The sequence below is a fragment of the Sinocyclocheilus rhinocerous genome, unplaced genomic scaffold (genome assembly GCF_001515625.1).
Source record: "Sinocyclocheilus rhinocerous isolate Xijiao unplaced genomic scaffold, SAMN03320098_v1.1 scaffold85, whole genome shotgun sequence".
Classification (NCBI taxonomy): Eukaryota; Metazoa; Chordata; class Actinopteri; order Cypriniformes; family Cyprinidae; genus Sinocyclocheilus; species Sinocyclocheilus rhinocerous.
Genome location: NW_015649998.1, coordinates 2,379,410 through 2,395,577, shown reverse-complemented (window position 1 = coordinate 2,395,577; position 16,168 = coordinate 2,379,410). Strand labels below are relative to the sequence as shown.

At 39.1% G+C, this 16,168-nt stretch overlaps 1 protein-coding gene across 1 annotated transcript; it reads right to left on the bottom strand.

Annotated features, from left to right (window-relative positions):
* Positions 1 to 13,882: 13,882 nt before the first annotated feature.
* Positions 13,883 to 15,842, bottom strand: LOC107711114 (transcription factor HES-1-like). Its single transcript, XM_016516059.1, has 4 exons — positions 15,349 to 15,842; positions 15,120 to 15,215; positions 14,920 to 15,007; positions 13,883 to 14,706 (listed from the first exon to the last, which is right to left on the bottom strand). The coding sequence occupies exons 1-4, from the start codon at positions 15,454 to 15,456 to the stop codon at positions 14,186 to 14,188; spliced, it is 813 nt and encodes a 270-aa protein (XP_016371545.1). The 5' UTR covers positions 15,457 to 15,842; the 3' UTR covers positions 13,883 to 14,185.
* Positions 15,843 to 16,168: the final 326 nt, after the last annotated feature.

The following is a 16,168-nucleotide window of genomic DNA, read 5'->3' as shown; positions in this document are numbered from 1 at the left end:
TGAAAAAGGACAATATTGACTCTCTTTAGTTTGCATGCCAAATGTACATTATTGGATACAAAGATATACTAATTCAATGTAAAGGAATGTTCCATGTTCAATAAGTTAAACTAATTTGACCCCAAATTTGTGGAAGTATGTATAATCTTGCCTCATTTCATGTTTTGAGATTACATTGAGGCGCTTACAACAGTAGAGAGTATTTGGAGGATTTAAAAGCCTAAATGTGAAGGTTATGTCTTTTTTACAGTCGTTTTAATGCTTGTGATGTTGCATTGTCAAGGCAACAAAGTTGTAAAATTAGATTTACTTTCACAGAAAATTTTAATGTATTTTTTTTGCATTAAAAACATGCTAACACATATTGTTTACATATTGTGACTGTACTGTTGAAACAGTGAGTATTTTGATGCGTCTGTTTCATTTTATTTTCAATATAATGCCACAAATGCTTACATTTAACTTGTAAGCATCACTAAATTCAAAATCTTCCAATAATGTTTCATTTTAGCATTGCTAATGTAAGATGACCCCTCTGTTACCTCCGTTATCCAAGGATTACCTGCCTGAGACAGACGCTGTCATCCAGATGGCACTAGATCTGAGGTTGCAGCTATTGCTAAGTAGAGACGCTGGTCTCCAGACGAGTAGAAGTCTCCCCGTACTGGCTCTCTGCCACCTTGCCCTCAAGCCCGAGGCCTAATCGAGTTATCATATCAACAAATCTCTCATCAGGGGCCCACGTCTGACACCACCAGAAAGAGAGGCCAGTCGACGACTAATTTCCAGCAGCAGGATGCTAGAGCTCGCCTGCCAGGCAGGATGAAAAGTACCTGCAGACCCCAGTCGAGCTGCCCTCACCATCCTGCTGGGAGAGCACTCACGCTGGGCACCATGCTGGGGCTGTTATTCGATTAGCTGCAGCGCTAAGTGGGGAGCTCCATTCTACATTCTGAGAGAGCAGCTAGCCTCCCACAGGGCAGACGCTCTTCTCAACTATGAAGAGGCGAACGCGGAGACAAGGCGAATCAAAGGGAGTGTGCAACTATAATCTGAATAAAAAGGCTGTCTGTGATTCTGTAATGAGCGGGTTCTTGACACCGAAGACAGCTATGGTGCGGCTTTTATCAATGACGGCAATACAGTAACATCAAGATCAAGCCTGCCATTTGAGATTTTAGGACTGGACCCTCAATGCTGCATCACAAATGTTACTATTTTAACTCGGAAGCAAAAGTGCATAAATAAATTATTGAACTTGAGTGTAAAAATTGAAAAACATAAACGTAATATTTATTCTGACAAGTAATAATAAAGCTACAATACTAATAAGCAAAATGCTCAATTCTGAATGACCTCTCACCGTTTTGCTCTCTTACAACAGTGGCGTACAGGTCGGTTTCTCTAAGAATGAGTGCATGAAGAGAGGTGGCAAGTGGGGGCCCTCAAGTTGACCTGACACTCTTCTGCTACCTGCTGTTTCACACAAAGGGAGCCAATCCCAGAACTCTTCAGAAGAAAGCCTCTCGCCTCTATTCACCCAATGGCCACTTTGTGTGCCATGAATAAGATTTATACTCCAGGAGTCATTATTCGCCAGACTATTTTTCTTGGGCTCAAGCTTTTTGTAAGAGTATTCCCTTCCTCCCTCTCTGTCTCTCTCTTTTTACAAGTTGAATCACGGAGATGCCCGTCAAGCATTGCAAATTGATTATAGTCTTAAACATTTATTAGATTACCACGGCCAGGGCAAACAATCAAGAGGGTGAGAGCTGTCAAGTGGTCTGGAATTCCACTATACTCTTGTCATTGGGATGCTCACATGTTTCAGCTCTCCTTCCTGGCTATAGAATTGTACAATTCTGCAATATCAGCATCTTTTAATCAGGTGGCTATAATGCTATAATGATATTCTTATTAATTACATAATAATGGTAAAATATACATATCATATGCCCAATTGGCAACCTCGATTACTCTTTTGAACATACATTTTTTTATACACTATGTTCAAAAGTTTGGGGTCAATGCGTTTTTGTTTTTTGTTTTTTACGTTTTTATTTTTGTTTATTTTAGGTTTTTAAAGTCTCTTATGCTCACCAAGGCCAGATTTATTTGATCAACAACACAGTAAAAACAATAACATTGTGATATATTATTGTCATTTTTTGAATGTATTGTTTTCAATTTCAATATATTTTAAATTATAATTACTTTGATGGAAAAGTTGAATTTTCAGCAGCCATTTTTCCAGTCACATGTTCATTCAGAAAAGATTCTAATATGCTGATTTGGTGCTTAGCGAATATATATATATATATATATATATATATAATCTACATATTCAGGATTCTTTGTTGAATAGAAATTTCAAAAGAACAACATTTTGAAGTATAACTCTTTTGTAACATTCTAAATGATTTTACTGTCACTTTTTGTCAATGAATGCATGCTTTCTGAATAAACATTAATTTCTTTAAAAAACAGTTATACATGTATATATTTTATATTTAATATGTTTAAATATATTTTGAGTTCATATTTATTTAATTAATGTTATGTATATATGATTATATTATATAAGGATTTATGGTGATATTGTCTAAAATCCCATTATTAATTTCCAAACTTTTCGAGTCAAATATACCACAATAATCATTGCAAGATACAAATGAATAAATGTAACATAAACTTGACAGCACACATTCAATTAGGTTTTTTTTTTCTCCTCTTATACCCTCACACACTTTCTGTGACACGCCAGTGCAGCCGTAGCTCTCAGTGGCTTGCAGAGTGAAATAGATATTTTCTCCCTCCATTATCCACCATTTTAATCCCATTTCTATCTCTCTCCTGTCACACAAAGAGAGCTGGCATGGCAGGAGCTCATGGAGTTCTCCTCTGAGCAGGCATGCCATCAGGGTTATGATTAGAATGTCAGAGCGGCTGCGAGCCGGCCTGCTGTTCAGTGGTGGACTAGCACACACTGGATCTAAAGCCTAAATTCTCTCCAACCTGCCATAAGGCGAGTCCTCTAAAAAAGGCAACCAAAAAATATCTAAGAGCACCCCCACCTCGCACATTTAGCTCGATCCTAAGAAAATGGGGTTGCTCAGATGTGCTCTTCTTTTCAAATGTGATTTTCAGTCACAGTCCAGGGATGCTGAGGCCTGCAAATCTGCCACCTTGAAAAGGCCGAGGGAAATGGATGGAGGTCTGTTTGAAAGGACTGTTCACAGAGCACATGGAGAACTGCTCCATCAAAAGGTGGCACTGCCAAGACCGAGGACAAGGCTCTTAGAGTTAATCCCTAATTAGCTGAATCAGCAACAAAACAAAAGCGAGCCAACAATTATTAGTTTAGAGAGTTTGTGGGAATGAAAAGCAAAGTCCAGAGGGAATCATTATACATTGACTTGAGCCAATGAGTCACACATAGTTCAACAGTTAAGAAATGGCAAGACCAAAGATAATTAACCCAAACAAACTATTAATTTTAGAATGAGACAAGGGGGCAGGCACAGGAATGATGAATGAATGAACCACGATCATCAAGAGTCTTGCAGCTGTCTGGCTTAAAGAGTGAGTTTCCTTTCTTGGTTGTTTTATAACCAGTTGCTTGCTAACAACAAAAATTCCATCTAGGATATGTATTTAATCAAGGTGCCATTTTTGGCACTTCTACCTGTGTTTTAAATAGTTAAAGATCTGGAAGATGCTATAATGCAGTTTTTGAGGTCAGAGTTCTGTGTAAAGCAAGTCAGACTTTTGTGTCATGAAAGAGAAGACGCAGGATCAGTCTCTGACATTAGCGCATATACTTAAGCAACACCCATTTGCTGTAGCTTTTGTGTTAAAATAATGGCTAACCATGTGCTTAAATTCTTCTGGTTGGCTGTGGTTATGTTAAGAATAAATATATGTTAATGAAATGAAATAAAGACAATGTTTAATAGAACAATGTCAACACAAAATGACTGATTTGCTCAGCTTTCATTACATTTATATGGTCTGCAAAAAATAAAAGCTTAAAAGCAACTCATCCAAAATCTTATAGTCACACTTATCCAACACTTATAGTCAAGTCAGTCACCTTTATTTTTATAGCACTCAAATCAGATTCACAGTGTTAAAGAGGAAAGTAGCAGAATCAATGCAAACTTCAAAAACGAGGCAAATCCAAAAATTTTGCTATATTACTCAGTACTTAACATAATTACACTGTAACAAGGACACCTTAAAATGAAGTGTAATCTAATTTTATTTACAATTAAAATCTTTATAATATATAATTAAAATATAAACAAATTATGTAACTTATTTAATATATTTTATTGCATTAAAGTAATATAAAGTTTAATATTTTTATTCAGTAAAATTTAAATGTATATTTGTTTCAAGGATGTGTTAAAAATCCTGTCAAAGCAGTTATCAGACCACTTGTCACTTCAGTGCCTAGTGTTTAAAAACTCGAGGGCCCTCAACTCTTATGGTTCGGAACACAAAGCTTGGAATGTGCCCTCACCGAAGGAGAGTACGTGGAAGGACTTTGCCCATCTCTGTCGCATTATAGTATGGGGTAAACACACTTGTCTGCCGCTGGTGGGAAAGCTATGCCTTGCTTGGCGTGGGACAGGAGGGGGTGCGTGGAGGCTCTTTGAGTTTTTGTATGGGAATGTGTGGTTACTCAGTGAGACTGCTTTGAATGTGAAAGAGCACCCACCTCAGAGAGACAGCCCAGGCGGCCGGCCCATGAAAGACGGGTTGGCAGCTGCACGGCACGAAACCAATGTGACTGTGAAGGGGCAGCACGGGGAGCATGCAGTATATGGCAGAACCCTCCTGGCACCTCACGCCAGCTCGACTTTCCACGCCGCTCACTCTCCACCCTGGGACCTCCACCAACAACCCCTCCAGACCCTGGCCCGCACCCTCAGTAATCCCACAGGAAATAGAGGGCTATGCAGGTGGTCCCCTCTGACAGCCCTGACTCTAACAGCGCTACGTGTCCTTGCCTGCCATTGCTCTATCCGTGTACAGCTGAAGCACAGCAATGGGATGGTTAGATGACAGATAAAACACTTTTTCAGAGAAGCGGCTGGGGGAAACATGATGCTCTACACCACAGGGATTTCTTCTGCTCTTCAAGCTCCATTAGTAGCTGATGCAGAGCCTTTTCTAACTTTGCTGGTTCTTTTGTCTCTCGCAGATCTTGTCTGAGCGGGTGAAAGGTTTAGATGTTGAGGTTAAATAGGCATTATTCTCTCTGTGCTCTCAAAAGCCTAATAAGGGTTTTTCCTTTCTGTGTAGGTCCCTCTGGTAGTGGTCTAGAGAGAATTTCGGAGCCATTGAGATCCTCTCAAGAGCCACTATCAACAACACGTTCACACATGATTATTTATGATCATGTGCCTTTGGAGAATTTGAAAAAGACTCTTTTTGTGTTTGTTAAATGCTGAGCAAGAAGAATGTTGTTCATATTAAATGGAAATGGGGAATATTGCGGCCAATCATAACCAAAACAACAAATTTATTTATAAATGTAAAATACATAAATACCATATATATCAATTACCTAATATTAACAATGAAAATTTCTGTATCCCTTTTTGCATAGTCAGTGCCTTAAAGTCATGATGTAACATGGGTTGTTAGTTGACTCTGTGTGTCTGTATACCTTTATTGTACAGGAGAGATTGTGGGGGAGGGAAAAGAGACAGTAAGCCTGCATCCAATCTTTTTTAAAACTTCCTGTGTGGAGAGAACGGCACACTACAGGTGATGAAAGGAGCTCATTCTCCCAGTGAAAGATCCACATGGATTCTTCAGGCTCACTTAAGCAGAACCATACACACACATCCCGCTGTCCATCCAACATGATCAAATTCACAAAACTTCCAGTTTATCTCACACCTGAAGCATCTGCTCCGAACATCTCGCATCTTATCCTAAGGCAGTCTCTCATTATGAATCTATGATTACACACAAATGCGGTCTGGGGGGGAACACACATTCATTCACGCACCAAACCCACAGACGGCCCACACTTTGCTTAAAAAACCCTGGTGGTATATGTTTTATACTGTTTTTTTTTTTGTTGTTGTTGTTTGTTTGTTTGTTTGTTTTCAGAGCTGTATTAAAGATAGAAGAAGAAATCTCAGTTTGTTAGTGTAATCTAGTCTGACCTATTGTCTTAATAGTATTACTGCTTTTTACAACTGTGTGCAATCTATCATAATCATATCATAAGCCATCTATCATAAATATTATAGTGTATTTCTTATGGAAATCTGGGTCTTTGTCTAACGAATATTGTAATAATTTATTGGTGACTTTCTGGCTTCAAAAGGGATGCAGAAGTGGTTCATACAGTTTGTACAAATTATTTCAAGTCTTCTGAAAGCACATAATAGCTTTGTGTGGCAAATATAGACCAAAATTAAATTCATTATTCACTGATTATCTTCTCTTCCAGTGAGCTGATAACTATTGCAACCAGATCATTGAGTCAGTGAACTGAGATTGATCCTGTTTATCCCAACAAATGGCCAAGCAAAGCGCACGACACTGACAAGGTACGCGATACAGTACGAGACCAAACGCCTTTTTTTATTTTATTTGAATGACTCAAAGCTTTTCAGTGAAAAAATGCACACAATTTGTGTGGACCACTTTTATGTGGATTTTTTAAATTCACATTCAGTTGAAAAGAGTGACCAGATATTCTGCAAAACTTCGTCTTTTGTGCTCTAAGAAAGAAACAACATGAGTGTTGTTGGAGAATAAATTATGACAGAATTTGAATTGAGAACTATTCCTTTCAATGGAGGCCTGCAGTTGTTGTAAGGAAATTTTTGTCCGTTTTTCCCAGGATATAAGAACTTGAAATATTTTTGGGCTTCCTAAGGAACAAGGCAGCAAATAACCCCTTGGGCCCTATCAGTGAAATCTACACCACAGAATGATTTCACATTCTCTGTCTGTGTTTTCAGTGACCACCTGTTCAGCTTTCTGCTGAGGACTGATCTGTGTCCGACCCTATTGTAGCACTCCAATATTCTTTACATCTATTACTCGCCAAGAAACTAAAGCCTTTTCCAGTTTCCCCCCATCATTTTATGGAGCTTTACTATCATCTCACCATGGTTACATGTCTTTCTTCACCATTTAACCAGACAAGCGGCGCAGAGGAAAAAGTCTTGTTAGATTTCTATATGTCTGCCCGGCTGTCTCGTATAGCACGACATGCTATCAAAGAGAATTCTGGGAACTACAGGAGTTTGATGCTGCCACTACAAAACGTTTAGATTTACAGGGATTTTTTTTGGGGGGGGACTCCAAAATGGACTGTAACACTGAAACGTTTATAGAAGGGGGCTTCAGTTATAAAAGTTTGGTTTGAAAGAAAGTTCTTACAAGCATGTAGATTCCACCAAATGTCTATAAATGAAAGCAAGAAGGGTCATTATTGTACAGCACATCTACATTTTTACTGCAGACTGCGTTGATATGCAAGACACAAGACGTATAGTGTAAAGGAATGTTCATATAGTGAATGTGGTGTGTTTATATTGGTGTTTGCATACGAAACTCCGATAGGCTGTAAAATAGGATGCAGAAGACCTCTAAAAATACACAGATGTTCCATGTGCAGCATCAATTCTTTTAGCACTAAATGAATGTGTAGGCACTGATTGGATATGGCCACAATGTCTAAGTGGTGAAATACAGGCAGTGATGTAGAAACAATTGCATCTGAATCAAATTGGCCCTGCTTTCAGTGGGCATCATGCAGTCTTTAGAGTTACACAGAGATGGTAATACAATTTGACTATTATTAATATTCTCCTAGGCCTCATACATAGAAAGCTCACCTAAATTATGCTACTAAAGGCAGATTTTGACCTAAAAGGGAACGCAAACTGAATACCTCCAATGCCTTCTTGAGACAGGCCACTGCTCAAAGGAGGATTATAAAAACATTAGTCACAGAATCCACATTTCAATGACGCCACATATTTCAAGTCACTGCTGATTACTCTGACACCGTTTGTAGAGGGTTCTGGCTTTCAAGGGTAAAAGGAAGCCGCATTGAGGCACATGGCAACAGGATACTCGGTCTCCCTCCTCCTGCACTTTAGTGAACTGTTTCAATAATGGATCTTTTTAGACTGCTTAATGTGTTTTGATCTATGGATGCCCCATAACAAGTTCCATTTTCACTGGTTAAAGGCATAGTTTACCCAAAAATTAAAATTATGTCATCATTTACTCACCGTCATGTCATTCCAAACAAAAAATTATATTTGACTAGTACTGTATGGGCAAAAAACACACATTTATAAGAATATCAGACAGTATAATATACCTTAATACCTTTAGCATTTTTTAAGTAAATGTAAAAAAAATGTTTTAATGAATATAAATATTTTTTGTCAGTCTAGTGTGTTACATCAGCAGGTTGCTAAAAGTTAAAGTTTAAAAATAGTAAAAAAAATTATATGAAATATCAATAAAGTAATTAAATGCTCTCTGTAGTAATTTTCAAGGAATGTTTGAAACACATCACCAAACATTTTTACTTTTTTTCTAATCCGTATTACAGCAATTCCACTTTTCTTCGTTTGACCAAGATGAAATTCAGTCCCACTCCAGGCGATGAAGGTCATCTGGAGGCCGTCAAACATCTTGAGTTTCCACTGTTACTTGTGCACCACTGAAACAAGACCACATTTCAGTGAAGGCCAGGTGAGTCAGATTCAACTGAGAATTAACATTTTGCACAAAGAATATACTGTAAAATTGTTGAACCAGAAGTGTGAAAAAAAGTCATATGTTTGAACAGGTTTGCTTCAAGTTAGTTTTCCCACTTTAATAGGAACCATGTACACTTTTAAATTTGCAGTATGTCTTTGAAGCCACCAGGGGGCATTCGTAGATTCTGATACAGGACTCAATTACCTTTTGAACATTCTTGACTGCCCTACAACTAACTTTTGTAAGAAAGAAAGAATACAAACATAAGTAACCCTCTTAAAAATTGGACATTCAAAAGATATGACACACATGACGCAACCTTAGCATGCCCACCCCTAACCGTCTCATTATGTCTGATGCAAAAGAGCATCGGCAGAACAGCAGCCTGTGGGTGTCAGATCAGAGTACCTTCCTAGAGTGATTGCTGGCAAGAATAAAAGCTCTGTGGTGGATCTGAAAGACAAGAATGTAAATAAACACACAGACAGTAGGGCACTTTAATGGCTTGTCACACTAGTGCACTATCGCACTGCCCAGCGCTGTAGCGGTCCCGCCACTGGTTTTATACAAGAAAGGGGATTAGCCAGTGGCCCACGGAAGCATCGCTGTGGCTTAAACCATTTTGCGTGGACGGTGTGAGAGGCGGTGGGATAATGCCATTTCACATCCCTGTGTTTCAGAAGCTCATGGAACCTTTAGCATGATATGAGCCTCTCTATCTGGTACCGCAAAGTCCAGAAGAATGACAATGAGAACAAAACATCACCTATGAGCGAGATTTCAGAATACAAGCACCACCTAATCTTAAGGAAAGAATGTAGACTGAAGCATATAATAATTTGACTCTAGGATTAAAACGGTGTGTGTTCTGTAAGATTGTAGTACACAAGCTGAAAAATGAACTAAGCTTTAAAACATTTCCTAGAGCTGTTAAGTTGTTTGAAGTAGAAAAACAACAACAGCCACAGAGTTGCTTTTATGTGTCTGTCTCATGCATATGTCTGTATAGGCTATGCGTGTCTGTGTGTTTAAATATACATCCTAGGAGATTCCCAAAGGTCCTGACGGACATCACCCAAGCCTATCACAGGAAACACGTGTCCTCACACCTGCTTGAATCCTTTTTATCTCTTGAAGTTCATATCCGTCTCTCCTTGACCAAAAAAACCTTGCAGCTTTAGATTCAAACGAAAAGTGCCGGTAAAGTGTCAGTATTCACACAAATACAAACCACCAGAGACATTAGACATCCAGAAAGGAAATGTATTGATTTTATTGTAGTTGATTTACAGGAAAAGAACTACAAAAGCAACCAAAAAGTGCAGGAGAGCTACTGCAACTGTAAATTCAATATTATGTAACTGGTCGATCCATTATTAATTAGAAGATTTAAAATAAAATGGTGTATACAAGAGTTACAAACTGGATTCACAGACTGTTTTATACCCTTATTAGATGCACTTTATGTCTTTACATATTTGTCTTTGCTATGGAGAAGCTTTTAGTTGAGAGATAGCATAAAAATATAAGCACACAGCTTAATATATATATATATATATATATATATATATATATACACTGCCATTTAAAAGTTTGGGGTCAGTAAGTTTGTTTGTCTGTTTATTTGTTTATTTATATTTTTCTTTTCTTTTAAGGGAAATTAATACTTTTATTCATGAAGAACACATGAAATAGATCTTAAGTGTATCAATGTTTGCACAAAAATATGAAACACCACAACTGTTTTCAACATATAGTAATAAGAAATGTTTTTAAAAACCAAATCAGCATATTACAGTGATTTATGAAGGACTCAGTGAAAATTCAGATTTGCTATCACATGAATAAATTCCATTGTGAAATATTTACAATAAAATACTGTAAAATTATAATAGAATTTTAAATTGTAACAATTTTCACTATATTACTGTATTTACTATTACTGCAGCATTGTTGAGACTTTTTTCAAAAACGTAAAAAAATCTTAGCAACCCCAAACGTTTGAACAGCAGCATATATTAGATATTAAAGGGGTCATATGATGCTATTTTAATTAACTTTTATAAAGAATATCTCTTTGGATTTGAGACTTTAGTCTTTGCAACTTTACAGATCTTCTTTATGCACCAAGAGCTTGTAACACTCCAAAGAGAAAGGAAAACTTGAAATCGCATCATATGACCCCTTAAAATATATTCGTATTAGCTTGTTATACATAATAACAAGCCACATTAAGCCAAAACATTTCAATACTAAGTGGATTGTCTTAAGCTGTACATTTTAAAATGATCCCCTTTTTTGCCATATAGGCAAAATAAATATATTCCTTTTTTCTTTTGTAAGAATTTCCGTGCATCTATATAGTGTTTATGTATTTGTTTTCCTTTAACTTTAAATACTGCAGATCTTTTGGCATCTCCTTCATCTCCTGTGCCAAAAGTGTCGCTTTGATTACTCATTGGTCATTCACATTAATCCTTATTTGCTCCTGTCAGAATGAAAGCCCTTGACCATTGCTGCTCCTGTCTGAGAACTTGAAAAAGTTGTTTAGAGGCTCTCAATCTCAAACCAAGTTACGCTTTATGTTTATATAAAAGTGAAACAACCCATAGTAATTAAACAGACACTTTTTTGGCACAGTGATCATCACAAGGTAATATATTCAAGGGTAAATCGAAGTGAATATTATAATGAATAATGCATTTGTTTATCTGCATTTGCAGCTAGTTGTGATCGACTCTCCAGCTTCTGCTTCCCTCTGAATGATATCCCCCATGCAGATAAAAACACTTAGCGCATGTATAACCTCTGTAACTATATTTAGAGAACGTGTTCTTCTTGTCGTGGCTTCCATTATTCCATCCTCCTTCCCGTCCCCTGCCCTCGTCTTCACGTATGCCTCTGCTGTCTAACTACCCACATACTGCCCCAATCATCTCCGCTCTACCCCCCTCAGACGGGCCCTGTGCGTCAGCGCTTGCTGGCAGGCAGGCGGTGGGGTGTTTGGGCAAGCAGCGGGAGAGTTGATGCGTGTGTCAGAGAGACGCTCTCCCACATTCCCCCGGCGGCTGGCAGTGCGCCGGCTGTGGGAAGGGGGTTCGCCTCTTTCTCACGACCTCTCAGGTTCCTCAGCTCATCTGGGAGCTATTCATTTCCTGCCAGAAAACAGCCTTTCCCCTGCAACTGCAGGAGAGGGCGAGAGAGGGAAAAGGCGTGCGAATGGGAGAAAGAGGGCTGCATAGCGAGTCCAGAGCTTGGCACAGCAATCCATGTGCTTAAATCATAAATCCCAGGCTTGTCAGGGCTACAATCAAAGACAAGGCGGTAATGATGACGAGTTAAGAGAGAGAAAGAAGGAGAGAGAGATAGAAGGAGAAAAAGAAGGAGAGAGAGGGAGAGATCTTGCCATATGGTAACACTTAAGAGCCAAGGAGGAAGCAGAGAGGGGGCTTTTGTTTAGTCCTTTTTATTTTTCTCCCTTTTTACCCTTCTTTCTCCTCTCAAGCCTCTTGCATTTGCACAGAGTGTGGGAAAAGTTAATTGACATGCAAGCTGGCTAACCCTCCGGTCATGTTGTGACATGTGCACGGGCGCCCCGGCACAGTGGTCAGTGCGCCAGTAACCTGAGTCCCTCGTAAAGCTGTCCTCCAGGGGCAGGAAGGGGGAAGCACGTCTGAAGGGGGTCGGGCGTTTTTTCTTGGGTTGCACCGCTCGCCTCTGGATCCAGCTGTAACCTTAATAAACAGGAAATGAATGCGTGGCCCGCCACAACATTGTAAATCTGTCGAGATGGTGGTGCGCTCAAAGTTAAGGTGGGCAAAAGCAGGGTGACCGTTTCGAGATGAACGTGTCCTCACAGGCTTTCCTCTAACATGTGGTTTCAATCTCTATACTCTCGGCACCACAAAAGGTGTGATGGAAATTCAAAATGATTGCACTTATCCACACTTTGTGCCTCATAGCAGGTAATTGCAAACACCTGCAATGCCCCCTTCAAAGAATGGCCACACTGAAATAGCTATAGGCAACAAACACCTGGGAAACACAGGGATGCATGAAGAAGGAAACGTTTCATCATGTCAAGTGTTTTCCTGTTTTAAACGAAAAAAGCTGTATGCGTTGTGTGTAAATATTTCTGCATCCTTTATGCACACAGATAAAAACGCCTAAGCGTATTTAATAAGTAGGCCTAGCATACCTTTTTTAACTTAATACTTTATCATCATCAATTATTGAGTGTAGTAATTTTTATAAATAAATAAATAAAATGCCAAACTGTCATTATCCAAGTAATATGGATAGTTATTACCAAACAAGTGTCCTAAACTTCTTTTAAACTGAAAGTGTTGACGAGTCCATTCGGTGGCTCTGCAGGTGTAGTTCACATTTTAATTACTAGATGGCGCTAAATGGTCGTGTAATAAAAATCGTTTGCAGTCGTTCTCTCTGCTGCTGAACTTTGCATTCAGCTTCATCCTCTTGCAATCTTCTTGCTGGCTATCACACACAACTTAAAAACGGCATTCAGTAGGCTAATGTTTATAAACTGTCGTGATAAAATCCTTAAATGTCTGTAAAGCTATATAAAGGGTATTAATTCAACCTTCTTCCAACAGGTTGCTGTTCGTCCTGTCATCGGAAAGGTTCGTAATACCTAATTATAGTTGTAAAAACAAATTGTAAATTAATCGCTTTTTATGAGAATAGTCATTTCAATTCAATTAGTTCTAGCTTTATAAAAAAAAATGCTCTTAAGTGATAAGAGAAAAATAAATAAAAAAATAACTGGATTGTATTGAATTGTGGATTGTAATAATTTTTGACTTCGCCGTCTTTCCACGAAAACCTAGTCACAGAAAAAATACTTAGAACGACTTATGTGACATACTACACTGGAGGCCGTATAATGTGTTCCGCCAGTGTAATTTTACACAAGTTTTCCTGAGTTTGTGATATTCAATGATTAAGAGAAACACTTCGCTTCTTTGAAGACTGCAGCATATTTAGTCTAAATTTGCATGCGATATGGCCCGAGATGTTGCTTGTTTTAAGGTAAGAATAAGAAAAGGTTCACAAACTGGGGAAAAAGAATAAAACTAAACACCGAAGCAAAACTTTCATTTTTAATATGTCATTTATTTATCTTCCAAAAAGAAGAAACTTGAAAGCGCATTCGACATATCTTTGGCATCACAACGTGGAAAAGATACCGCAAATATAAAAAATGCATTGAACGGAATTCAACAATACAAAACTTATTTCAATATGAACTTCTCTCCCTTTTGATCTATACAAATATAGTGCATCATCTCTTAAAACACATTTTCATACAAAAAGAACAAAAATGAACGCTGAACAAAGAAAACAAGTGTCATTTGTATTTTAAGAGTCTTTAAGAGTTTTTCTTTTTGCTTTCCATAGGTATAGTCTACCAAGGCCGCCAAACGGAATCTGACGTGACGGACGGTGCTCCCGGAGACACGGCCACCGGCACCGGTGTGCTGGAATTGTTGGCATACACTGGAATAACGGGACCGTTTGGAGCAAAGGCAGCGTTGGGAATCAAAAAGGCGAACTGTCCGTCCGTTGCCGGCACAAGTTGGAAACCTCCATATACTTTTGTTGCCTCGGAAGTCAAGTTGGAGGAAGATCCGCTTTTGCAGGGGACTCCGCTAAGAGGCACAACGTTGGCTTGCTGAGTCGCGCTGGGGATCTGAACCATTGGCTGACTGAAGGATGGATGAGGAGGCCCGGCAGGTATCTGGTGCTGTGTTGGATAATTCATGGCGTTGATCTGTGTCATGCAGCCTGCTAAGTGACCTAGCAGCCGGGTCCTGACCTCGGTGTTAACCCCTTCACAGGTGGACAGAAACCGGGTCACCTCGTTCATGCATTCACTGAATCCAGCTCTGTATTTCCCAAGAACGGTGGGGTCCGTGTTCAGAGCAGCTGTTGGGAGAATGAGGTAAGACATTCGGTCAGATCATTTGGAGTAGATGAACGTGAAACTGTTTTGAGTCATTCATAAAACTGCTTTCAGTCTAGTTGAATTCAGTAGAGGGAAAAAAATATCTCGCAGCATTTAAAACAAGTGCAGAAACCTGCATGGAAGTTCTCATAAAGCTACTTATTTTCTGATTGTTCATTAGACTGGCGACTTACCGGTCATTTGTGCCCGCTGCATATTTCTAAGATGTTTCACTGTCATCTCCAGGATGTCCGCTTTCTCGAGTTTAGAATGTCTGGAGCTCTGTGTGAAAATAGGGATTGATTTAGATATAGGTGGCTATGTGATGAGATTCATCAGTATTCAATCCAGATGTAATTGTAAGAATCAATCAGATATCCAGTAGGCTACTTACATCTTTTTTCAGAGCATCCAAGATTAGCGTTTTCAGCTGACCCAAGCTTTCGTTGATTCTCGCTCTTCTTCTTTTCTCCATAATAGGTTTAGAAGACTAAAATGCAAAAGAAAAAAATAAGTCAAATTTTCTAACTACTTCGGGAGCTATTTCTCAATGCATCATAGAGCGCATATGCGCGCTGTTTGAAAATAAATGCGCTACAGTTCAGAATCAATAGGCTACAAACCTTTCTGTGCTCAGAAGCCGTTTTGGGTTTATCAGGTGTAGTGTTCATGCTCGCCGGAGTCGCGGCAACCGGAGAAGAGGAGTTTTTTTCCATGATATCGGCAGGCATCTTCTCTGGGAAGTATCCTTTGAGATTTTTTTTTTTTAAAGAAATCCAACTGTATCTTCTACTAGAGTGAACGCTGTACGCAGATACAGTTCCAGATATGAATGGATATCCGCACGAAGTGTCCCGAGTTCAACTGGTGCGGCAATGATGTCACAGTCTCTGATTTCACCGTTTGCCAGCGGTCGTAGCAACTGCCTGCCTCAGCGTCGTCTTGGTCTTATTTATATCTCCGACTGCACGCGAACGGCTCGTGTGAAACTTCCCAAACTTTCTTTCCCACAGTAACTTTCTACCAATCAGCGTGAGGGACACGCGGCCCGAGGGGAGGATGGCTCGTGGTCGGCGCCCCTCCATTGGTTGTTTAGCGTTTGAGCGGGTGGCCAATGGCGCGCGGTCGGGTTTAGGGCACAACCGGGACTGCCTTAAATCATTCAGTTTACATATTAACACTTAAGAGCCAGTCTCAGCAAAGAAACAGCAAACTTTGTAATTATAATTCAATACACATATAGATCCATTGAAACTAAGTAAGAAAACTAAAAATATACATACGCCCTGCTCATTATAGAAAGTTTAAGACGAAAAGTGTACTATTGCAATATTAATGTCAAAAAGGTTAAATGAAATGCATGTGAGTTTGCCTTTTACTACAACCGAAATAAACTGCCTGTTGTGAAGACCGGAATGTGTATGTTACAATGTAACATTTTAA